We start from the raw sequence: 25,142 nt of genomic DNA, 5'->3' as shown, positions 1-25,142 counted from the left end.
CAAGATTCACTGTGGGTTGCTAATTGTTAAAGTTGGATGATGAGTTTATGGGATTCATATTTCTTACTATTTTTGCCTATATGTGAAAGTTTCTTTAACAAGATTAAAACAAACATAAATTAAGGGATTGGTCATGGATCTTATTTTAAAGGAATTTACAAAAACTTTAAGTTGGGATTTGGAGGCAAGGATCCTAGTCCTGGTGCTCTCTCTGCTTACCTGAGCTACTAAGGAGTTGCCAGGAAGGGGCCCTCACTGTTGGTGGTTACCTGACAGAGACAGGTCCTTTTGACCATGATTTTGGGCTTGGGATCAGAGAGGCAGATTTCAGAAGCAAAGAGTGACATCTGTAAAGGTCATGGTTTCACCCAGGCTGTGTATTTGTTCTACCATAGTTCCAAACTGGCAGCATTGGTAGTACACATTTTCAGTTTGAGTTGATACGATTTTAGTCAAAAACAAAGGAGTATCACTTCATGGTTGGTTGGGTTGTTTTAGCCCCACAGTGCACATGTCAGGATTCTGAGCTCAGGTTCTGGAGGCCCAGTTCAGGTCTCACTGGACCACAGCTGCAGTGCCCTAATCCACCTCCCATCTGTGAGAGTTGCTGAGAGGATCAGATGACCTACAAATGCAAACTGCTTCCAACAGGGTCCGACAGATAGTCATGGCTCAGTAAATGATAGGCATCATTTTCTTGGCTCTATTCTTCTTATTTCTATTTTGAATTTCCAGTTCTTGTAGAGCTGGTTGAACTTCAAGTGCATTTGTTATCCCATTTTCTTTTCCTCCTCTTCCCTCCTCCTTTTGGGCTAGAGGCACACAGTCCTTGGGTTGGAGAAGGGGACCAGGGCAAGTTGAGAAGAGAATTTGTCACAGAGGTTAGTCTTAGACGAGGCCATTCTGTGCTGCTGATCTCTTGGACACTGATGATCTGAGTTGCAGAGGGGTTTTCCTAGCCAGAGTGTTAGGGCTAGAGCCACATCTGGAACACAGATCTCCTGACTCTAGGTATTTTTGCCACCGTATTTAGCTTCTCGAAGTCTTCTTCGACCTCCTAATTGCTGGCTGGAATGCATGCTGTGGAGAAAAGTCCTCTGTCTGTTCTGATATTAACAAAGGCTTCCAGGAAGCAGTGTCTGGTGAAGTTCTTACATTGCACAGGGGGAAATGGGAACATGCCTGGTGTTCTTCAGAGCTCTGACTAATCCTTTACTAGGCAGAGTGGCTGCTGTCATTTCCGCTGAAAGCCTGGTGAAGCCAGGCTCCCGTCCTCCTTAGCCAGGCCGGCAGCACCTGTGAGTCCCACCCATTCCGTACAGCAGCCTGCCTGGCCAGGCCCGTGGAGTTCCTGCTGTCTGAGTCACGTTGCTGGCCTTGGTTTTCATCCTTGAAGTTTCCCAGAGCGTTGTTTCTCCAGCACTTAAAAAGCCGCATTCTGTGGTCCCTGTCTCCTGCCCTCCCTGCCTCTTTCCAGTCTTTCTCTTTCTTTTCTTTCCCCTTCAACCTATTGTTTTCTTCCTTCCTTCCAGGAAATGTTATTTCTTGATTGCCTTCATTTCTTTTGGGTGCTTCTGTTATTTTTCTATTCATTAAGCTGAAACTGTATTTATGGGCTTCTCTTATTTATTGCAGGGTGAAACTCCAGTTTATAGATTATATCGCTTTAGTTTTTTTTCTGCAGCATTAAGACCCTTTACAGCTCATGAAAATTTCCTAATAAGGGAAAAAATACTACATCTACAAGATTTGATTGGTTAGTGAATTGTGGATTTTTATTTCCACTCACAAACTGGTCTTGGAGAAGGTTGTATTTTACATTTTTCCTCTTCAGTTTTCTCATCTGAGAACATGAGAATGATAATACCTGTCTATGTGGTGGTGAGGTAATGCTGTATTCTTGGCACCAGTTAGGTTAGTGAGTACTAACTGGTGTTGCTGTGCATAGGTATTACTTGAGCTTCATAGAAAAGTAGTTTTCTGGAGGTAGATAGTGTTTTATCAGACTCTTTGCTAATCTCTTCCTCTCAGGTCTGTGCAGCTTGTGTCTCCCTGAGTTCCATTGCCTTGATTCAGAGCTGAGTCATACACCGGGAGGCAGGGTGGCACAGTGGGCAGGAGCCTAGGGTGGACTCTTGGCTCTGCTGGGGAGGCTCTGCTCCCTATTTCCTCTTTTGTACAGTCACTGTGCCAGGAGTGACCAGGAGGAAAGGATGTGTGAAGGAGCTGGTGTGCTGTGGGTGCTCAGTCATTTGAAGGCCCTTTTTGGTTTGAAGCATGGCTCTGATTTCTGCCGTGGAAAGTCTCTGTTGATGGACTTTTGGTCAGCGCCAGGCTGCTTTCAGAGGCATTCTGAGGGCGGTCATGCCCATTGGGCAGCTCTGGATCCTCCAGAATGGCTTGTCTTACATAGTTTGCTCTTTCAGTCAGTGTTTTTTTCGTGTGTGTGTGAGCGCACACATGCGTGCATGTTTTACGGTGACATTGCTTTCACAAAAAATACGTTCTGAACCCCAACTAGACCTGCTGCCTGGACCTTTTGGAAAAGATTCCAGATATTCTTGGTACCACTCTCTCTGGGAGCCACTACTTTCAGCAAAGCAGAATGTCTTCTTACCATGTGAACCTGGTAAGAACCTGATCGCATTGACAGAACTTCAGTTTGGGAAGAGCCTCTTGTGGATACACATGGAGTCCTTTCTTCTGAAGAGAGGAAGAGACTAGCGAGAAGTAGATGTGATGCTTTCATTATAATGATAATGACTGACTCGGTTCTTCCCTTTACTCTAACTTGTTCAGTTCTCCCCTCGGCCTTCTGAGTTTGGTGCAGGACATGGGCAGAATAACACAGGATAGGGCGGAGCAGGCTGCGAACCCAGGCCGGCTGTCTGGCTCCAGTTAGCGCCCTTGTTCCCACTAATGTTCACCTGTCTCACATTTAGGTAAGATGACTTTGTAAATGGACTTGGTGCCCACATGTGTTGTCTGAGGGTCACAGGAACTTGGTAGGGACTGGGAGCTTCCATTGCCACTGACCCTGCACTGTGTGTGGCACATCTGACCTGGTGCAGACTTCAGAAAGGTGCGGACAGCGGAGTAGTTTGTGCTTATTGCCCATTGGTGCTGAAGTGTGTTTACCACCCAGCCGCTCACACTGTCTGGCCACTCAGCTGGCACTCCCCTGTGGATAAAGTGTTTGGGATTAGCTAACATCCTATGTGAAATATTGAGAGTCACTTTTTGCCTTCTTGTCCTGTAGCTCAAGGAGCCATCAATGCCCTTCCCTTTTAGAAAGCTTTACTTGGGGCTCTTTTCATCTTGGGAGGGTACAGAAGCCAGCCCCCCAGGCTTGGAGCAGTGGTCAGCCTGGCATTAGGTGGAGGAGGGCAGAGCTTTCGGAACCCTGGAGCAGAAATAAAATGGCCTGGGGAAAACTGACTTGGGCTCTGCCTGCCCAAACCAGAAAATCGTGGAGCCCTCAGGCAAACGCAGCAGGGTAGAGAAACAGTACAAGTAGCCATTTGCTTTGTCCTGGACACTGTGCTAAGGGCTATGAAATACTTCATTCCTAAGTCCTACTGTACTGGAAAGTGGTTCTTATGTTTCCTGTTTTATAGAGGAGGAAACTAGAGTTAAATGTTGGATCTCAAGAGCAAACATTGCAAACTTTGGTTGGTTTAAGGAGGACAGTTTGTTATTTTAGAGACATTAGATGTCTTTTAAAAAGTCTGAAAAAAGCCATATCCATCTATTTATTAATTACTAAAATATAAGATGATCTTTCCAACAAATGTTATAATACTTACAATTCTGTTTTTGAACTTAGCCATTATAGATGCCCTGAGAAAACAAATTCAGGGAGAAATAAGATTCCATCGTATTAATTATGATTTTCCTTCTGTAGTTAAATGGATTTTCAGGTAGCACAGAAGTTGCTTCATATTCTTTTCCCCTTCCTTTCTTTTCTTCCTTTCCCTCATCCAGTTGTTCCTTCTCTTTGAACGCTTTACTTCCCTTTCACAGTATCTTGTTTGCCTTTTAGATCCTATTTGCTCTTTTAGGCTCCTACACTAGGGAGACAATATGATGTTTACACATGTGGGTCTGATTTATTTCCCTTATGAATATGGTTTCTAGTTGTATCCATTTACCTATAAAGGCCTTGAGTTTATCTTTTTTATGGCTAAGTAATACCTCATGGTTTCAAAATACCACATCTTTTTTTTTTTCTTTAAAATCCACTCCTCAGTTGATAGTCATTTGGGTTGTTTCCAAGATACACACGTATATACACAGGACAGCTAGAATAATTATACTGTTGATTTCTGCTGGTCTATTGAAAGGAGCAATTAATGCTTAAATTTTTTTCTCTTCAGTTTTTTTTCGACCAATTTTGCATGTTTATGTCTGGTAATCTGAACCACTAATTGGAAGACATCAATGTGCAATATAACAACCATTGTTGAATTCCTATCATTTTGTTTAGTCAACTTCTATATAATGTCTAATTTTTTCACTATTTTTTATTCTCTTTTAAAAAAAAGAAAGTTTAAAAAATTAGAAGTTGCTTTGTAATTAAACAAATATTTCTTGAGAACCCGACACCTGCCAATCCTTGTCTTTGCCTATTACTGGATTTTGCCTTTATATCGAGTGACTTTCAGTTGGCTTAAAAAATGCTGTGCAACCATTCTCAGCATAATTCACGAGGTCAGACTTAAGGAATTTATTCTATGGAAGCCATGTTTCCACATCCTTCAAGGCCAGCACCATGTCTGTGTGTCTGTTTTGTTTTTCTGAATAATATGGCCTTTAGAGTCTCTCATTCTTTTTCCTGTTTTCTTCGTATTTTCTTGATGAGGTACAAATAATTTTAAAATATGCTTCAATTTTTAAAACCATAGACTAGATCAGTGTTGCCCATCAAGTAATCTTTATCAGCTTTGTAACCACCTGTGCTTTTATTTGTTTTTGAATGTATCAGTTATTTAGGTTCTTTGGGTTCCCAATTTTAGGTGCTCCCACCCCTGATCTGTTGATCCCATTGATTTTATTTTTGTTTTTATTTTTTTTTAATTTTATTTATTTAAGTGTGTGTGTGTGTGTGTGGCCAGCTCAGCCCACCAGGGGGTGGGGCTGGCTGGCATGTGGTGCTGGGGGACTGAACCGCGGTCCCTGTGCTTTGCTAAGCTTGTTCTAAGTAGGTGCTTTAGACCACTGAGCCATCTCACCAGCCCTATTTAGGCTCTTAGTAAGAAATTTAAAACACTAATTCATGAGGATAAATTCCATTTGTCCGAGCAAAAACAGATTGCAGGTAGCCCTGGAGCTAAGGAACAGCTTGGATTTTTGCTAAAATCTGTTGAGTTCACTGCTTTCTGATCCACCTTGCGCTGCTCTGAAATCTGGTATCTCTCTCGGGGTTGAAGATCTCATCCTCCTGCTGTCTGGGCTTCCACAGCTGCTTCTTCTTGAAATAAGCGTCTGTGAGGTGTTTGGGGATTTTCACTTTACTGATGTCAATTTTTGTAGAGGTGGCAATGACAAATTTCTGGTGTGTTTTTTGGAGAGGAACACAAGGCCAAGAGGCCCAGTCACAAGTAGCAAGCCACTGGCCAACTGCTTCAGGAAGACCACTCTCTTGCCTCTGTGACACCCAGTGAGGTTGATCAAGATGGTGCTGGGAGTGATGCTAGCTTGAAGCTTCCTCACATGCTGACTGAAGGGTTTCTTGCCATGACTTTAGGGTAGTATCTAGGCATTTTTCGAAGCTTAACCACCTGAGTACCTCCATTCTTGTCCCCACCAACTGGTTTTGTGATCGTAGCAAGAACTTTCTCCTTTTTTTCTCACCCTCTGATTTAGCAGCTGTGTGCTTTCTCTTGTACAAAGCCTTTCTGGAATGTATGGCAGATCGGGAGTGTCTGCCAGTTCCTCTAACAAGGACAGGATTTCGGCTGCAGTGGGGCTGCCCCTTCTTGGACTTTTTTGCCTTCACCTTACTCTTCTCACCAGTATCACTGGCAGAAGCCTTCTGGACTTTGGGTTTCTTCTCTTTAGTGTTTGGCTTCTCAGTTTTTTTCACCCGCCATCTTGCAAGATGGGAAGGAGCCACCTGTGTTTTTAAAGATGTATATTCTTGTGCTTTATCAGAATCTGAATTTGAAAATCAGTGAATTAGGGTTATATGAAGTCACTACTTAGTTTTAAATTATCAGTAGAATATTTGATTTTTCTCTTTAAATCAGAAGATAATCTGTCTACTTCCCCACCTCACTTGCTGTGCAATACTCTAGTTTTAAAAGACAAAAAACAAACTTCCCATTAAGAATCCTAGAACTTGGTTTCTGAATATGAAGCTGGATGGCATATGGGTGGTACACACCTGTGGTTCCCAGCACTTGGGAAGCTGAGACAGGAGGACAGCTATAAGTTTTAGGCTGTGTGGTGAGTTCAAAGCCAGCCTGAACTACATAGACTGTGTGTCACAAAACAAACAAATAAAGCAAAGCAAAGCACAAAACAAAACGTAGAATATGAAAAACTTTCATTCAATTATTATTGAAATGCAAACTGGTGTTTTGTGCACTAGAGATAACCTCAAGTTATTATAGCAAAATGACAAAGTTCATGACTAGCTTTCACAGTGCTGACCAAATTCAGTCATTTTAAGTCTTCTTCAAACTATTTGTGATCGACAGTAGGTTAAAGAGTTGGGTGGGGTGGCCAGCCCAGGCAGGGCTGGCACTGTGTCTGTCATTGTCTCTGACTGTGTGCAGGCCCAGAGTTCTCCTCAGTCCTGGAAGGCATGGGGTGGAAGTGCTGTGACTTCCCTCCGGGTTCTGAGCACATGGGACCCTGTGGGAAGACAAGTACTGCAAGTTTCTGACACGTGGACAAACATGCTGGAGAAAGGAAGTGAAATCACCAGGAGGCTGCAGCCCCTAAAGAATAAGAAAAACTGAAGTTAAAAATAAATAATCGGGTGTTTCTGGTCCTCATTCAGAAAAAACAATCCTAGATTCCAGATTCCGGTGATTGAATCCCCGCCAGGAAATGGTCTTCCTTAAGACAAGGAACACTCTTTGTTTGACACATTTTAGGTTTTGTGCTGCTGCCAGGTCAGTTTGTATCACTTTGTGACTTCTAAATGCAGGACAGTGAGAGCTGGGCAGCTGGAGGGCTGGGGAGAAATTAGGAGTGTAGCAAGTGACTTCTTGCTTGTGTTACTATGTTCTATTTCTCTATTCCTTTATGAGAGAAAGACAAATGTATCAAAGGGGGCAAAGTATATCAAGACCAGAGTTCTTTAAGTCCCGGTAATTTATGAATATTTATTTTTCTATTTTCTGGAAGGGTCTCCAGGGTGTTCAGGGTCTCACTACTAGGTCAGACTCATAGTGATCCACCTGTTTACAGCCTCCCAGGAGCTGGGATTATGGGTACAGCCACCATGCCCAGTCTTAATCCCCATCTCAGCACACCCCAGGGGTGGGGCAGGAACAGCAGGCCCTGGGGAGGGTGGGATTGAATTCCTGGCCCCTGAGCCTGCTTGTGGGCACTTTAATCTGCTAAGCTATTTGTCCAGCCCTCTATGGATCTATTTAAAAGAAAATAAATACCTCACAAATCCTCACAATAAGTATTTTTATTATGAAATAGCATAAATATGGCTGAACATAAAACTGGATATAAACTCTTTATGCTTCTAGCTCTTATGCTGGAACTATAAAAACAATGGCAAGCTTATAAATTTAAACAAGGGCCAGCAAGATAGCTCAGCGGAAAAAGCACCTGCTTTGGCAAGCACAGGGACCAGGGTTCCATCCTCGATCCTGCATGCTGGCCCCACCCTCTAGAGCATGCTGAGCCCGGAAACGAGTCTGGGTGTCGTGGTGCACGCCTGTAATCTCAGCACTGGGAATGCTGAAAACAGGAGGATCACAATGAGTCTGAGCTTTGTAGTGAGACCCTGTGCCAAATACATTTAAAAAAAAAAAAGAAAGAAAAAAATTCAAAACTACAAAACAAATATAGTTCAAGTTAACATTACTTTATCATGACAGATAATTTTGTTTGACAAATGAAACCTCTCTGAAAATGTGATTATGTTTCTGACAGGTAAAGTGCTATTCTTTTAGAGCCCCCTGTGAAACTCAGCTGTCTGCATTCCTGGAGCTTGGCTTCCTTCATTATAATGCACCTTCTTTTAGCAGAATGCATGATTCAGACTTTAATTTTGCTTCATTTATTTTTATTTGACCTTGGTGATTGAAAGTGTACTTGTAGTGCCAAGATTAGAAACGTAAATACAAACTTCCTTTTGATCACCAAGAAGTTAGGACTTGGTGCCTCTGTGTCACAGGCGTAGCAGAAGCAGGGAGGGTCATAGGTGTCTTATTTTGGGTGAGAGTGCTGCAGTTGATGAACTATGGAGCAAAGAAGAAAAGGTTTTGAGGGGAGATGATTGTGCAAGGCTAGTTTTCTTAGTTGCTAGCAGTATGGTGGGATGAATACTGTAATACATGTTCCCACTATATTCTTCATAGATCATTTTTAAAGCATTTCTGGGACTAGAGTAAGACATGTCTAAAAATCTCTCCGTTCACAGGGTTGACTAACCATCAAACCGGAAGGTAAAACCAAAGCTGGGAGCTTTGTGTGTAAACAGACACAAAAGGCAGGTTGCCTCAAGAACACATGATTGCGCTAAGTAAACTTCTATGCTCTGTAAGTTACCCAGTCTCTGACATGTTGTTCTAGCAAGAAAAACACTAAGGCAGTATTTATCAACACTCAGCGAGCATTTGAAAATAATGCATATCATCTAATTAATGACTGCAGACTTCTCTCTAAATCCACTGAATCAAGATGACTGTGGCATTTCTGTGTCTTTGCCCTGTGTTTGCCTGATCTATCAAATGCTGAAATATATTTAAAATATCTTACTGTGATGATGGGCTTATCAACTGTTTCTTACAGTTGTTAGTACTTCCTTCCTATGTTTCAAAGTATCATTTGTGGATGTACCAAATTCAAAATACTTTATCCCCTTGGTCAAGCTTTAGCATCACAAAGTGAAAAAATTCAATTTCTAATAGTTTACCAACAGATTTGTTTTTTTGGAGGGGGGAAGCTCTAAACTCTGTGATAATCTCATCACAGAGTTTAGAGCCAAAGCCTATGGTCAGTAGCACAGGTAGAAGACTGCATCCCACTGGGTAGAAAAGGAGCCAGGGTAGCCCCAGGTAGACAGTGTCTTTGAGCTTTGGGCAGAGAAAGCACCCCACCCCCACCCCCAGACTTTAGTAACTATTTAGAAATAGTTGAAGATGGAATTAATGAACCTAAAACATGGTTTGGGAAAATGAACAGTGTAACATAGAATGCCAAAAGAAAGTGTGGAAGTGTGCTTGAAGGACAGAAAAGCTACAGTGAGGGTTTTTTCAGAGTCCCGGAAAGATGAGAGCAAATGGAAGTTATATTTGGGTTTGCCCCTGTTTGGTATATTACATTCCATTGTATGTTTAGTTTTTCTTTTTTTTTTTTTTTAAGTTTCCATGCTAATTTTATTTTATTTTACTTTTTAAAAAGAGAATACAAAATAATAAATTAGAAATGATACAGAATTTCTCTAAGATGGTAGGAATTCAACAATGGCTGTGATACTGCATATTGTTGTCTTCAAATTAGTTGTTCAGATAAGCATGCAAATTAGTAAAAAAAAAAAAGAGAGAGAGAAGAAAAATTTAAACATTAACTGTTCCTTTCAGTAGACCAACAGAACTCAGTAGTACAATTATCCAAGCTGTCCTGTGTATGTACATACATGTTTTTCCCCTCCTTTCTTTTCTCCTTGCCCTCATCCCAGTTTTACTTTGCCTTATTTGAAGCTCTAGTCTATGAATAATTTTCAAGTTTATGAAGCTCAAAAGACATAAATGATCAGTGTTTCTCTTCATGTAACATATAAGCAGATAAGGAGAGCACCATAATGATAATCAAAAAATCTACTTCTAGGCATAGGAAAAATTTAAAAAATAAGGATGATCTGAATCCCCATAACGAACAGACACATTGTGTATAACAGGTAATAAACTGAGAGCTGGCTTCTCAACAGCAACAGTGGAAAATGGAAGCGAAAAGTTGTCTTCAGAATATTAAAAGAAAATACTGTTGATGGCAAGACAATCATTCAAGGGAAAGGCAGAATGCACCCTGGGACAAAACACAACCTGGTCTCACCAGAGCAGGCCTCTCCTAGGACACTCCTTCAGGACGTGTTTCGGGGAGCAAAGTGCTTCCCTGAGGCGGCCCGAGGTGCCAGAAGGAACGCGGAGAGCAGAAGTTGGGGAATGCGTCTGCCTGGGCCTGCGTGCCGGCCTCCGTGCCGGCCTCCGTGTGGGCTGTCCCAGGACGAGCACTCGGCGGGCCAGGCTGCGTGGTGGCCGGCCCTGGGAAGCTGACCGGAGTGTGAGGAGGCCGGCAGTGGAGCCTTTGGACGCCTCGCGGTCGCCATGAAGACCTAGCGGTCAGTTAGAGAGGACCCCAAAATCGCATCCGAAGGAGCTTTCTGAGAGGTAGAGGAGGACCAGCAGGTACCCGGGCAACCTGAGGCTAGACGGGAGGAGGCCTGCATGTGCACGGGAAAGTGAGCCCCAGCCCGCTGCTTTTGAGAAGAGTATGTATTGAAAATCACAAAGGGGAGGCTTCATGAAGGAGAGGATGTTTGGGTTCAGTCCTGAGATGAATATTGGCACATTAGAATAGCTGCAGCGGTAGTGTGGCCGTGGAGCCAGAAGAGTCACACAGCACAGCTGGGCTTGTGGAAAGGCCACGGCCTTGACAGGGAACGCTGATGAGCTGTGCTGTACTGTGTTTGGCCGGCTTCCTTCTGGGTAAAGGCCCAGCGTTCACTCCCTTAGGTCCACATACAGTTTACTGATTTTAGGGCACTTGCGCGCGCACACACACACACACACACACACACACTGAGTCTCTGTCTCTGCCTCTGCCTCTGTCTCTGTCTCTCTCTCTTCCCCTTCCCCTCCCCCCCTTTCCCTCTCACCCCTTCCCTTTCCCCCTCCCTCTGCCCCCTCTGCTGCCTTTCTCCAATGCCTGGTGTCATACACGCCAGACAAGCTTTCTATCACTGACCTGCATCTTCAGCTCCAAGGTTGGAAAGTAATTAACAGGATGGCAGACCTGGCCAGTGCTCTAAGTAAACTACACTTAATAGAGGACTTTCGCAGCAGCCTCTTAAATTACTCAATCTGTTATTGGGCTTTGGGATTTATGTTCTTAAAAAGCTTACTGCTTATTGTATATTGTCAGGATGAGTACTCTCGTGTGAGAGCCTTAGAATATGATAGAAAAGAGATTGATAGTGAAATTCAGCGGAGCAGAGGGTTAAGGAAATATGCGGCAGGTAGCTGGATTAAAAGCCCAGGTCCTTGATTTAAAATCTGTATAACACACTTCAAGGTATTTGACTTCTAATAGGAATAATACTAATTCTTACCATAGGATAGATATGCGGATTAATGAAAGCGTTTAGCAAAACAGGGCTTGTGTTATTTAAAGAATTCTAATACTTTAAAAAATACTAAATTAGTAAATACCTGTGGCTGTGTATCAGCATTTGGGGACAATTTTATTTTATTTTTTATTTTTTATTTTTTTACTAGGCAAAGCATTTTATTAATGTGTTTCAAACTTTATTCCCAGGCTTCTCCAGCTTAATTGGCTGCAAAGAATGAATTGTATGTAAGCAAAAACTGAAAAGAGCTGCAGTGTCCAAGGGGCTTGGGCTTAAAAAATATTAGAGATCTAGATTTTATCAGATCCATAAACAAAACAATTTTAAAAAGCAGTCATAATATAAAATAGCAGCTCCCAGTAATTTCTTCCAAGTTTGATCTTTTTCAGAAGCTGACTTAGTTCAGTTTGCCTCATTCTTAGAAGCCTCATCAAAATTCTCCACAAGATCTGGAACCTCATCATCATCCTCTTCTCCAGTAGCAAGCGGTGCTTTTCCATCCACAGATTGTTTGGGCAGAGCTTCAGCCAGTCTCCTTAAACTAGTCAGACTGTCTGCACCAAGCTGGTTCAAGATGCTGGGTAGCATTTCTGTTAGTTGTTTCGTCTCAGCATGGCCTGTAATGGTGAAAGTGTTTGCTGCCAGAGATGCCTGAACTTTTGGGTTGTTGAAGTGGATAACTGTTCCCTGGTTTGTAAACATATTCACCTCTTCAATACCAGAGATATTGTTTACCCCTAACTTCTTTAATGAGAACTGAAGTTTTTTATCATCTGCTGTGGCCGTTCTATGAACCACCTTCTTCTTTCTGCGAGCAGTTCCTTTCCCACCAATGCGCACTTGTGCCTGCAGTTTGGCGAGTTTTTCCTGGTTCATGATAGTTTCTTTCATCTTGTCTGAGCGGATATGGGGCAGCACGGGGGACTAGGGCTGGCGCTCAGGGGGTCTCGAGCGGACCAGCTGAGATTAGGTGCACACCCGCGGGGACCCAAGATGGCAGCTGGGGACAATTTTAAAAAATAGATTCCTATGCATTGTCCCGGGCCTACTCTGTCAGAGAATTTAAGCGTTGTGTTTTTCCCAGGAGCCCAACATTTGGGATTCCTTGCTCTGGACTTGAATGGCATTTTGGTCACTTTTCTCTGAATATTACTTTCTACCTTGCACATACATACATTTTGAACATTGGCTCTAAGTGCATGGGTTTTTTTTTAAATTTTATTTTAAATTTTTATTTATTTATTTGGTACAGGGTCTTACTACACACCTTGGACTCAATAGTGATCCTCCTGTTTCAGCCTCCCCAGGAGTGGAATTACAGGTGTGTGCCATCATACCTGGTTTTAGTGACTGGTATTATGGCTTGGCTTGGCATGTCATACTGGGGATTGAACCCAGGTCCTAGTGCTTGCTAGGCAGGCTCTTAGACCTCTGAGCTATCTCCCAGGCCCTAAGTGTGTGCATTTTAAAGTTATTGGTCCCAGAGATTTGTTCATGGGTCTTCACTCCTTTTTTCTCTTCCTTGTCCTTCACTAGCCTTTTTTCACTCCTTTCTAGTCTGAATTTTTTAACAGTAGGGTTGACTGTGTGCTGGACAGCCTGGTTCTCAGGACTTACCAAAAAAAAAAAAAAAAAAAAAAATTAAATAGACTTTTTAAAAATAGAGTTTGCAAAGACAGACATTTGGCATGTTAAAATTGAACTTGAGTTTAGTTTCGAAGTAAATAATTCACATTTTTTTATCCTTTAAAAAAATTCTGCAGGAAATGCTTCTAAAATAACTGATATTCCCCTTGTTAAAGCTAGGATTATTGTTGGATAGATTCCAGCATATGTTCTTTTCCTTAGGGGAGGAATGTGGGGGAATGTTCTACTCCATGCCAAAAAACACATAGACTCTAATCCCTCAAATCTAAGAGGACTTTCCATATAGTTGCAACTTTTTGGTATATTGTAAAGTGTGGCCTGGGATTAAAATAAGAAGCGAAGTGTTTACTGCTTTTAGTTCAGTTAGAATGTTCTTTCTGACACTCGAATGTGGAGTCCTCGGTTATGAAAACTACCGTATTGCAGCAGAAGCAGTATGGCTGCTTATGTGTATTTAACACGCATATTTGTATTTCATGTTGATGAAGAATCAGCTACATTAGATGGAACTTGTTTAGTCCCAAGCCCATAACACGTAGTGATTGGTCAGTAAAAATGTTCTAAATGAATGCGCTAACAGCCAAACAACCAAAGCTACCCTATCTATTACTTTTCACTGATAAGCTTTGTTACTGGCTCAGTGTAGAGGTGACACCTCTTGCTCTTGGTTGGGTAGGCTGATTAGATGCTGCCTGTTTGTCGCACCGCCCCTGATACCTCCCCCAGGTCTCAGTATCTCTTTGTGGACCTACCCTGCCCTGTGGCAGGAGCTGGGTTTCCTGTGCTCACGGTTGGAGTCACAGCCCCATGGCTGACAGCACGTAGTTTCTTACTGTTTGTTGGATGAATGCATAATGCTTTATAGTGCCATAATGCTTTCCTGATTGGTTTCAGCAGTGGTGTCGGAGGCACCAGTAGTGCCTCCCCGGTCTGACCAACCACAGAACAAAGATGATAGAGGCCAAGTTTGCAAGTCAGAAAGCTTTGGGTTGCTAGGCGCAAAGCTGGAAGTGCAGCCTCTGAATCTGTTGATTTCTTCCTCCTGTGTTCCACAACAGCCTGTGAAGCTTGGTGAACGTTGATTTCCTTCCTCTGTCTGTCCACATGCTGTTTACTTGAGGGTGTGCTGCTGGGCAGAGGCATGTGGCAGGCGCTTGCCACATTGCCCTCTCATCATTAGCCACAAACTTTCTTGGGTGGCAGGTTGGGTATTCACCACGCTAGTTCTTTTTCCCTTACCTGAGATGGGAACCTGGGATACACTCTTTGGGGGATACTTTTATTCTTATTTTTCATTTTTGTACTGGGAATTGAACTTTTGACCTCATGCTTGCCAGGCAGGTGAAAATTTGTATTTGTAAACTAGCCTTCATTCATTCTTTTAAATACTTTCTGCTCTTCTGTCTCCCACATATTTTAAGATGTAATTTTTTTTTTTTTTAAGGAAGGAAAGGTTTATTTAACTCACAGTTACTGGAGGTTTCTGTCCATATTCAGCTGGGTCCAGGCAGAGCAGCACATGGCAGAGGGCAACGTTTCACAGCAGTGGCAAAGAGCAAGACTGTGGGGCGCTCAAGAGAGGTAGCAGCAGCTCGGGCAGCTAGCTTCTCTTCCCACCTTAGACTGAAATGCATATTCCCTGCCCCAGGGCAGGTGCAGCATCCACACCCACAGTCATCAATCACAAACTCCAGAGGGGCTTTGGGGGGACACCTAGACACAAACCGTAACAATACTTGATGTTATGAAAAGTAATAAAATATCACAATGTCTTCAAATATTAAATTGGTCATGAAATAAAACACACATGCAAATACAGTTTGGGCTGAAGGCTTTAAACAAAGTACATGCAGAAGCAGGAGAAAGATGTCTCAGGTATGACAGCATGTTAAAAATTAAAATTTGACAGTTAAATATTATATGATAGGTCACTGCACTCCTTTGCCTTTAAGTGAATCTATATATCATGAAGGAAATGTTATATATTGCTATAAAAGTCCTCAAAATAAGAGTATGAAATTCTATTCCAGTTCTTGGTATTAACTAAGGAAGTTGGGGGCCAGGGAGACAGATCAGTGGCATAAGTGCCAGCCTGGAAAGCACAAGGTCCTGAGTTCAATCCCTGTACCCCAATTAAATTTGTTAATATTAAGGATTTAAGTTTTAAAATAAAAATTCCATAGCTATGAGAAGAATATTCTCCAAAGTACTATTTCTTGTTTTGTTCGTCTGGTTATTTTGAGATAGAAATTTCAGCAGTGTTGAATTGCTGGGCTGATAGTTCCAGAATGAAGCTCAAGAAGTAGGTGCCTTCTCTGTGCCATCAGACTAGGGGAAAAAGAGATGCTGGTCAAACATTTAAGGTTCCTGAGTGGTGGCAGTACTGGGGTACACATCGGGCCAGAGCTGTTCACCAGGGCCAAAGGCCGAATAACACACTGCCAAGACTGCAAGTAACGAAAGATTAAGAAGTCTGTGAATCTCGCTGAATTCTCATTTCTGCTTAGTCTTCTACTGAGTAAGATAATTTGGTGACTTCAGCAAGATCTTTCTAGCTTGTGGCTGATAAGTCAGAGTTCATTCTGTCAGACTGCTAGATTTACACTTATTTTCATTATCTTACAAGTGACGGTAAAGACTTATCTGAACAATGTTCCCCCACAAAGCTCTGATTTTATTGTGGTAAAGGATCAGCAGGAATCTAATTTCTTTTGCACTTGGGAGATTAATCTTCAGTATGAGAACCGAGGGACAGAGGGGGAACAGATAGCTGCCGATACTGGGCTCCCTCTAGGATCCAGCCATGAAAATGTAGGATGGGATTTTAGGAGCAGTTTTGGGTGAAGAGAAAGTGTTTTCTTTTTCATCCAGCGCTGGCCTTCTCACTTGTGGCAGGACAAAGCCATTGTGTTTGCTTGGGCTTTTAGAAAACGGGATCACATCATCTCTGATGTGTGGTTTTTGTTTTGGTTTTCTTTTTTAAGCAGCTTTTTATGAGCAGCTTCACAGTTCATGCCTTTGTTGTCCTGCTGCACAGTAGGGAAAGGGCGACAAGAAGTGAGCTGAATCAAGGCCTTTCAGGGAGACGCTCTCGGTTTGTCATTCCTCTGTCCTTTTCAGTCTCTTGCTTTTTAGGTTGGTCACATTTTCTGAGAATCTGAAGTTTTTGACTGGTGTGTCATGGGCACTCAAGGTAGGCAGAAGAAGTGCAGGTGAGCAGTACTTCAAAGAAATAATTATGAAGAAAAGAAAAAAGCCTGCTTGTTCTTAAGGTTGTATGAAACAAGATGTAGAACATTTGGAGTTTTAAATTTTCATTCTTAGTGACTTACTAATTTCAGAACCCTTAAGACTTGGGTCATTGTTGAAGCAGCCAGGTCTTGAGGCCATAATTGACTTATTCCTAAAGCAGATGAACATACGTGTTTCAGATTTCTTGTAGGTGACTTGGCACAGGAGTAGTTTTACTGTTGAAAACCTTTTGTGCCACTTTCCGCAGAGGGATTGTGTGTGATCAGTAGGGCCAGGACTAGGACCAGGGCTCTCCCTGCACACTCGGCAGTCTCTGCTGAGGACCCCTGTCCCTGGCAGACAGCGCAGCCATTGTTTCTTCTCTTGGGCCCATTCTGGGCATAGCCGCCTTGTTGTTGTTTCTTCTTTTCATAACCCGAGGTTGAGTCTTCAGTTCTTTTTTCTACATGCATTTAACTTTTAGTGGAATACATTCTTCTGGTTTAGCTGATATGAATTTATTACAGTATGTGTTATAACCCTGCAGTTGTGAAAAGAGCACTTAGTTGCAGCGGAGGCAGGTCATCCTGACTCACACGCCTGCTTCCTGAATGTGGCTAAGGGAAAAGCAGTTTTACTCTTTGGGCCTGCCTGGGCTTCTTGGAGTAAGAGATTATCAAGACTTCCAGCATTGTTTCCACTATTGTGCTTTCTATTTCATGGATGCTAAGAGCATCAGAAGTGGGGTGTGGCTGGGTTGCTGAGGGCCCTGTACCTGTGAAACCATTAAGTTACCCCCCACCCCCCAGATGCTCTCAGTTAAGTGACAGGTGTGTTACACCGTCAGTGATCAAGAGGTTTGGAGGAGAGGTTCTGCCTGTGGCCAGTTTCCACACTAAAAAAGAAAAAATGTTTGCATTTCTAGGAAACCGCTGTTTTTCAGACTTTAACATGTTACTGGATACATGGGTTTGAATTTGTAAATTAAGGACTGCAGGTCGGGTGTTTTTTAACTGACATGCTTGGGACCAGAAGTGTTTCACATTGCATTTTTTTTTTGGTTTTGGAATGTTTGTGTATACATAGTAAACCATTTTGGAGATGAGACTCAAACCTGAAAGCAGAATTCATCAATGTTCCATGTATACCTTACAGGCATTGCCTTGAAGTAGAGCAATGTTTTAGAAAACATATAATTTTACACAATGTTTCAGAAAATTTCATGTATGAATCATTTTCGTAGTTTGGATTTTACACTTATCCTGTCATGCTGGCATTCAAAAGCTTTGTATTTTGGATTTTTTTCTGATTTTAGATTTTTGGATGAGTGATGCTCAGTCTATATTGAGTTCAGATAAGTGAATATTTATTAATTATTAGCTCTGTTATTCAGATAAGAGGCAGCCTAGGATAAGGCTGATAATATAGCAAAGTTATTCCATTTTTGTTTATATTCTCATATTCTTTAAAAAAAAAACACACTCACTTGGGCCAGCAGTATAGCTTAGCAGACTAAGCGCTTGCATGTCACACTGGCCCCACCCCTGGGCGCGCTGAGCTGGGATGGAGTCCAGGTGTAGTGGTGCATGCCTGTAATCCCAGCCTAGCACCACGGAGGCAGAAATCAGGAGGATCACTATGAGTCCAAGCTGCATAGTAAGATCCTGCACGCACACACACACACACACACACACCCCTTAAAAACAACATCAAAACCCTCACTTAAAACAATTTTATGAGCAATGTATATTAACTGTATAAAACTTGGAAAACACCAAAAGGGAAATTTAAGTAGCTTCCAAAAATGCTGTGATTCACATGTTAGTATCTGATTGTGATCATAGTATATATATTGATGTCTTTTTCTTGCTGTATTCTTTTTGAGGTGATTTTTGGGGACTGAATGTAGAAATCACTGTAATATTATGCATGGCATACTTGTGATGAGAACTGTTTTGATTTACAGATACAGAACTGTGGACTAGTACCTAAAAATAACATTTGTCCTGTAGATGTTGTCATCACTGTTACTCAGTTTAACAGATGAAGACGTCCTCATCTGTTGGCTTGTTTGTTTTTTTGGGTTTTTTTTTTTTTGGCAGAACCAGGGATTGAACTCAGGCCCTTGCACTTGCCAGGGAAGCGCTTATTCCACTGAGCCATCTCCCCAACCTCTGGCTCATATTATCTGCTAATTCTTTTCATGAGCTTCCTTGTTTGAGTCTTTCTGTGTCAGTATTGCTAACTACAACAAAGTAAGCATAGGTTGTTTTAATGCCATTTTCTGAGTGCCCTGAATAATCAGGCATGGTCACTAGGGTGGGCTGGGACATGTCTGGCAGCAGGATGATTAAAGGATTCCTTTTGCCCAGATAGAGTATATGTTTGATAATATTTATGATTTACATGTTGAATATTGGTTTTATATATCATTTCCTCTATTGGGAAATGAAAAGTTAATTTCCCATTTGGATTGTGTAGCCTATAAAATGTTCTGTGAGGCCCATTGCACTGCGTTGTGAATACAGGTCTAAATCCTGAACTGCATTAGAATATTTTCATGGCCCCGACTCCCGTGTCTTTTGGTGGCGTCCTTTGAAGTCTTAAATGTTTTCATGTTTGATTGAGATTAAATCTGGGTTTCATTTTACTTTTAGCCATATTGAGCAAGTTAATTTTCTGTTTGAGTTTCTAAGGCGAATGACTCCAGGCCTCTGTCCCAAGAATTCAGACCAAGCCCTGCCAGAACATTCCTGTGGTTTTCCATGGGGCAGATCACTGTGTTCATGAAATTTTAGTTGTAGCTTGTGTTTTCCGTGGTTAATTAAAACATCTGGCTTTTAAATTTTCCACAAACAGAACAAAGTCGTGTGGCCATACCTTTTCAGTAATGATTAGATATTTCGGCCCTCCTCTCAGCATAGCCCTGGCTTGTCTTTAGGATGGTATCTTATGAGCTGTTATCTCTGTTCATCAATGATTTTAAACATTTGGAAGGTGCATGATGTTATCTTGCCAACTATGTGCTCTTGAGAGAGAGAGAGAGACGGTTTGTGAATATGAATCCTTACAATGGCTTCTGGCCTTTGCCCTCCAGGTTGGAGCTGCCCTGGGTGAGCTGCTGCAGTCTCTAGCCAAGCATGCTGTGGTCGGATCTGCCCAGCCGCGGAACAGAAACTTTTGCTGGATGGAAAATCCATAAAAGAAAGCTCCTGTGAAACACTGAGACAGAGGACAACTTCAGCAAGATCAGGTTGGTATAAACATAAGAACTGCTGGCTGAAGTTCACTGGGTCAGATCGGGAAAAGTTGTTTTGTTTCTTCTCATTGTTTTCGAGACAACTTTAAATAATTATCCTCAGTTGTTTGGGAGATTCCCAGTATCCATCAGAAGTGTATTCTCACAACTTTCTTGGTAAGGTGTGTTGTTGTCTTCCTTTCCTTCTCTGTCTCTCTTCTCCTTGTTCCCACCCTGGCTTTCATCTTTTCTCTCTCTGAGAAGAAGGCTCTTCAGCACAAATTTCGAAAAGGTCATCTGCAACAGCCTCAGTGACCTTGGCTTTATCCAGAGAGAAGGTCATAAGGTCATGTCTGCCTTCGCAGGGTTACGCAGGACTTTCAGAGTCTTGGGCTTATTTATGTACTCACACTGGGAAATTGGATCGTTTCTGTGGGGGATGCTTCAAGCTGTACATGCTGTGTTTGCTTGAAGTACTTGATTATAAGTACTTCTTTCCCCCTAAACAAAAACTACCAACACATTCTTTTTCAGCAGTGTGTGCATTTGGCATTAAGATACTTGTGTAGGACTGGGGAAGGGAGAGGCCCTGAGTATCATAAGCATTTCAATGAATGCAGAATAGCCTCACTGTGAACCAGGAGAATGAAACAGCAACAGTAACCCCATAGGTGGCAGTAAGATGGAAAATAACTCATTTTGAGAAAGTCTATTATACAGGGATGGAGTTGTAGATAGTGTCTGTTGGCTGTTCATGGGTGATACCACATGATTCATAAAAAGCAGTTAACAAGCACTTAATAGGAAGGCATGAGCCAGCAGGCTTTGAGAGTCAATGAAGTGATGACTGTCTGTTGACCTTCGCCACCAGCATCTCTTTCTCTCTTCTTTTAATAAGTCACCCACGCTCTCCCCAGGCAGTTACCCTTGCCTCATTGTTGGTCTGTGTAGTTAGAGGTGGTGCCTTTGCTGACTCGTCCTGGGCATGTGACATAGCCTGACCAGTGATGATCACAGTGGTGTTAGTAGAGGGACCCCCACAGTACTTCACTTGGGGGAAGCACTATTGTGGAAACATTTGAAAAGAGAGTTAGCTTTCCTTTTTGTGAGTTTGCTAGGCTGGAGCTGCTAGTGCCAATCTGTGTGTGTGTGTGTGTGTGTGTGTGTGTGTGTGTGTGAGTGATTGAGCTCAGGGCCCCGTGCATTCTAGGCAAGTGCTCTACATCTGAGCTATATCCCCAGCTAGAAGGAAAGACTTTCTGAGAATTAAGTCAACATAGAAGTCAGAGCAGGGAGATAGATGAAAGGAGCAGAAAAGGGAGGGACCTCACCCCCCATAAACACAACACATACACACATAGAAATGTATAACCATATTCATACAAATGCTCAGATACACACTGATGCACATACATACCCAAACACACATATGCATACATACTTTGTATACTCATGTATATGTGTGGGCACAAATTTGGCCCTCAGTTGAGCGTGCATCAGCATCTGCCATTCCACTTTGCTGACAGCTTAGGTAACTGTGCCATTTACACCCCGTACTTCCTGATGGAGTCCCTTCTAGGTATGGAGCTCAGTGCATAAGCGACTGTGGCTTAGTCCCTATCTTTGGAGGCTCATGGTATAAGAGAGGGCCTGGTACCTCTTTGTGGGGCTGATGTGTCCCATGAAAGTGTATAGTGGTAGAGCAAAGCTCTGTAGGAACAGAGGTACAACTATTCTGCTGGGTGGTGGAGAAAATAGGAGAAAGCACTTTTACCAAAGGAGAAATAGGACTTAGGCTTCAGAAACATTTTAGAGAGCCATTCAATTCACTTACTTGCTTTTTCCAGTGTAAAGAAAGGAAGGCTTTCCAAAGCCTGTAGTTAAAGTAAATTGCAGATAAGGAAGCTAATTTCAGAGCCTCCTCAGTAGTAGAATCTTGTTATTGACTGTAAATACAATTGTTTCAGGAGCAGCCAAATGAGAGGTTATCAGAAAGCTGCCCAGAGTTTATTTTAACACCAGAGGGGAGCAGCCATTGTTTTCACCAAAACCTCAGAGCTGGCTTTGTGTGCAGAGCAAATTCCAGCTGTGCCAAGGAATGTTGAAACTTTGTTTCCTCCTGTGACTGTTAGACTTTATTATCACTTTAATTTTTTGTAATTAACATAATTTGCTTAATCTTGACTTATCAGACTTGTGTTAGGGAGTTTAGATTATGGAAATTTGGGGCAGAACATACAAGAGAGTTTTCCTATAACTCCTGTTGCCAGTTTTTTCTTCTGTTGTCCTGCATTAATGTTATAATTAATGAGCCATTTTGATATATTAGCTGAAGCTCATAATTTGTATGAGGTTCACTCCAGTTTATATGTTCTACAGATGCTGAAAAATATTTTAATAGTAACAAATTTTTGTATGCTATGCAACTATAGATCGTGTTATAAATATATATCATACAAATATATCATAATGTAATATCATACAAAATAGTTTCACTGTCCTAAAAAATCTCAGTGTCCTACCTAGTGATCCCTTCCTGCCTTTCCTCGATTCCCTCATTATTTTACCATCGCTGTAGGGTTACTCAGAATGCCATCTAATTGGAATCATAGACTACATAGTCTTGCAGATTTGCTTTCTTCACTGAACAAAGTTCATTTAAAGCTCCTCTGTCTTTTCATGGCTCGGTAGGTCATTTTTTTGCAGTGCTTAGTAACACTTCATTGTGTGGTTGTTCCACAGCTTGCTTACTCATTCACCAGCTGGAGAACATCTTGTGTGCCTCCAGGTTCTGATGATGATGGATAAAACTGCTATAAGCATTTCATTGTGAGGTTTTTGTATGAAAGTTTTAATTCAGTTAGGTTTTTTGTTATTAAGTATGATGTTAGCTACACAGATGTTCTTTATCAAGTTGAGAAAATTCCCCTCTAGTTGTAGTTTTCATGAGAGAATACTAGATTTTTTTCAGGTTTGTTTTTTTTTTTCTGTAAGTATTGCTATGTTCATATGGATTTTTTTTTTTAAGTTTCTTTTTTTTTTGTGGTAATGGGCATCTAAATCAGGACCTTGCACTTGCCAGGTAGGCACTTGTGCTGCTGAGCTATCTCTCTGGCCCTCTTTAGTTTCTTATGTGATGGATTATGTTAATTTTAATTTGAACATTCAGCCAGCTTTTTGATAGATATTACATCAAATCTCAATATCGAGTTCTTTTTAAATTTTCTTTTTAAAGAGAATACAACCTAGTACTAAAACAAAGCAATTATAAATGATACAGAATTTCACTAAACAAAATATGAATTTTGTAGTATTTATTGTAGTGCATAGTGTTGCCTTCAAACTAGTTGTTCATATTACTAGATATATGCATGCAAAATTGGAAGAAGAATAAAATATATAAGAAAGTAAGAAGAGAGAAAAAGGAAAAGAATTGAATAAAGAAGATAAAACAAATTAAAGATTAACTATTCCTTTCCATAGAACAGCAGAAATCCACAGTACAGTTGTCCCAACCATCCTACTTACATACATAGATATGTTTCCCCACTCCTTCTCCTGTCTTTCTCAACTGAGTAATTCCTTCCTTTTGAACAGGTTCATTCCCTTTTTCCAGTATCTATTATACCCTTCAGATTTTATTTTCTCTTTCAGGTTCTTACACTAAAGAGACAATACGATGTTCGCACATGCAAGTCTGATTTATTTCACTTAAAAGTGTCTTCTTTATCAGTTCCTCAGTTGATGGCCATTTGGGTTGCTTCCAAACTTTAGTTATGGAAAATTGCTCTGCTATAAACATGGGTGCATACATATTGCTGTGCTATGATGTTTTCAGTTCTTCTGGAAAAATACCCAGCAGGGGAATAGTTGGGTTGAATGGAACTTCCAGTCCTAGCTTTTGAACCTCATACTGATTTCCAGAGTGGTTTTACCGGTCTGCACTCCTACCAACAGTGGAGAAGGGTTCCTTTTTCCTCACAACCCCTGTATCATTTGCTACTGGTTGACTTCTTGATCATAGCACTATCAAGAGTGCTAATCCATGAACACAGGTTTGTTTTCATTTGCTTAGGTCTTTAATGTTTTTTCAACTTTGTTGTATTATTTTCAGTGTGTAAGTCTTATACTTCCTTGTTAAGATTGTTCCTTTTTTTTTTTGTTTTAGCCTTTACAAATGGAATTGTTTTCTTAATTTGATTTTTGGGTTATTCTTTGCTAATGCATAGAATACCATTAATTTTTGTTTAATGATCATGTTTCCAGTGACTGTTGTTTTTCATGTAAGTGCTGATAATTTTTAACGTGTTTGTAACTTTCTTAGTATTTTCTTTATAACAGATTGTATCTTCTACAAATATAGTTTATTTCTTGCCCAGTGGGGATGTTATTATCATTTTTCTGCAGTAATTTGAAAACTTGACTGTGATAGTAGAAGTGTGTAAAATTGTACAGTTTGGAGTTTCTTATGAAATTGTTCTGTTTAGATTTTTTATAAAGATACAAAATGATAATTATGAAATTCACTTCCTCATAGTTGACCTTCTTACTTCATGCTCTTTGTTTTGCTTGGGTAGTGGAGATGGCACAGATGTGCATTCCCAACCTTCTTTTACTTTTTGAGACGGTTTCACTAAGTTACTGAGTTGTCAGGTTGTTTATGCTGGGCTGGAATTTGCTGTCCTCCTGCCTCAGCTTTGAAAATACTGGGATTTCAGGCACGTTACAGGCATGCAGCACCACTTCTGCTCAGTCAAGCATGTTTTGGCCATGCCTATATTTTCTTAGGGAAAATCACTGTGCAGACTTTTTGCCTATTGTTATATACGATCAGTGTGCTGTGTCTGTACTCCTGATATAGTCCCTTGTTAGATACCTGATTTGTACCTACCTTCCTCCAGTCTCTGGGCTTTTCTTTTCATTTTTTATGCTGCTGTGTTTTTATATTCATAATGAAATTGTGTAAATTTAAATTAATCTTAAATGTTATCAGTATAGGAAATTGTGTGTGTGTGTAAACTTCATAATGGGGTCCTTTGAAGTACAAAAGTTCTTAATTGTAGTGAAGTTCAATTTATCAATTTTTTTCTCTTAAAACATAATTTTGGTGTTTCTAAAAGCTCTTTGCCTAATGAAAGCTCACAAAAGTCATTTGATCTTAATTTTTTCCCCCTATTTGATGCCAGCACCATTGCTGAAAAGACTATCCTTTATCTGCTGATTTTCATGGTACCTTTATGGAAAATCACTTGGTCATAAAGATAAGATAAAGGCTTACCTCTAGAATCTCAGTTCTGTTCCTTCAAATTACATGTCCATCCTTGTACCAGTACTGCAATACGTGGTATACAGTTTTTGTATGAAAGAAGTTTGTTCAAAGGGCCAGCCAAATAGCTCAGCAGATTAAAGCACCTGCTTAGGCAGATGCAGCGGCCAGGATTTGATCCCTAGAGTGCTGTACTGGGTGGCATGTACCTGTAATCCCAG

At 41.3% G+C, this 25,142-nt stretch overlaps 2 protein-coding genes across 17 annotated transcripts in view; one reads left to right on the top strand and one right to left on the bottom strand.

Moving 5' to 3' along the window:
- The window catches only part of Apbb2 (amyloid beta precursor protein binding family B member 2), a 359,894-nt gene that overhangs the window by 40,522 nt on the left and 294,230 nt on the right, over positions 1-25,142 (top strand). For 15 of the 16 annotated variants that reach the window (XM_023702774.1, XM_023702786.1, XM_012517247.2 and 12 more), the window contains exon 2: positions 19,515-19,670. The gene's annotated coding sequence lies outside the window, so the exon portion shown is untranslated. Of the gene's footprint in view, positions 1-19,395; positions 19,415-19,514; positions 19,671-25,142 lie in introns of those variants that run through there. The other variant, XM_023702775.1, reaches the window with a different exon arrangement.
- On the bottom strand, positions 11,688-12,535 carry LOC101576709 (transcription factor BTF3). The gene has a single exon (XM_004642652.2). The coding sequence runs from the start codon at positions 12,428-12,430 to the stop codon at positions 11,942-11,944; it is 489 nt and encodes a 162-aa protein (XP_004642709.1). The 5' UTR covers positions 12,431-12,535; the 3' UTR covers positions 11,688-11,941.

This window comes from Octodon degus, unplaced genomic scaffold (genome assembly GCF_000260255.1).
Source record: "Octodon degus isolate 3935 unplaced genomic scaffold, OctDeg1.0 scaffold00158, whole genome shotgun sequence".
Classification (NCBI taxonomy): Eukaryota; Metazoa; Chordata; class Mammalia; order Rodentia; family Octodontidae; genus Octodon; species Octodon degus.
The sequence above is the reverse complement of the archived record's forward strand: the minus strand, read 5'-3'. Positions and strand labels throughout refer to the sequence as shown.

Coding starts and splice junctions, on each gene's coding strand:
- LOC101576709 (XM_004642652.2), bottom strand. CDS start 12,430: ATGAAAGAAACTATCATGAACCAGGAAAAACTCGCCAAACTGCAGGCA.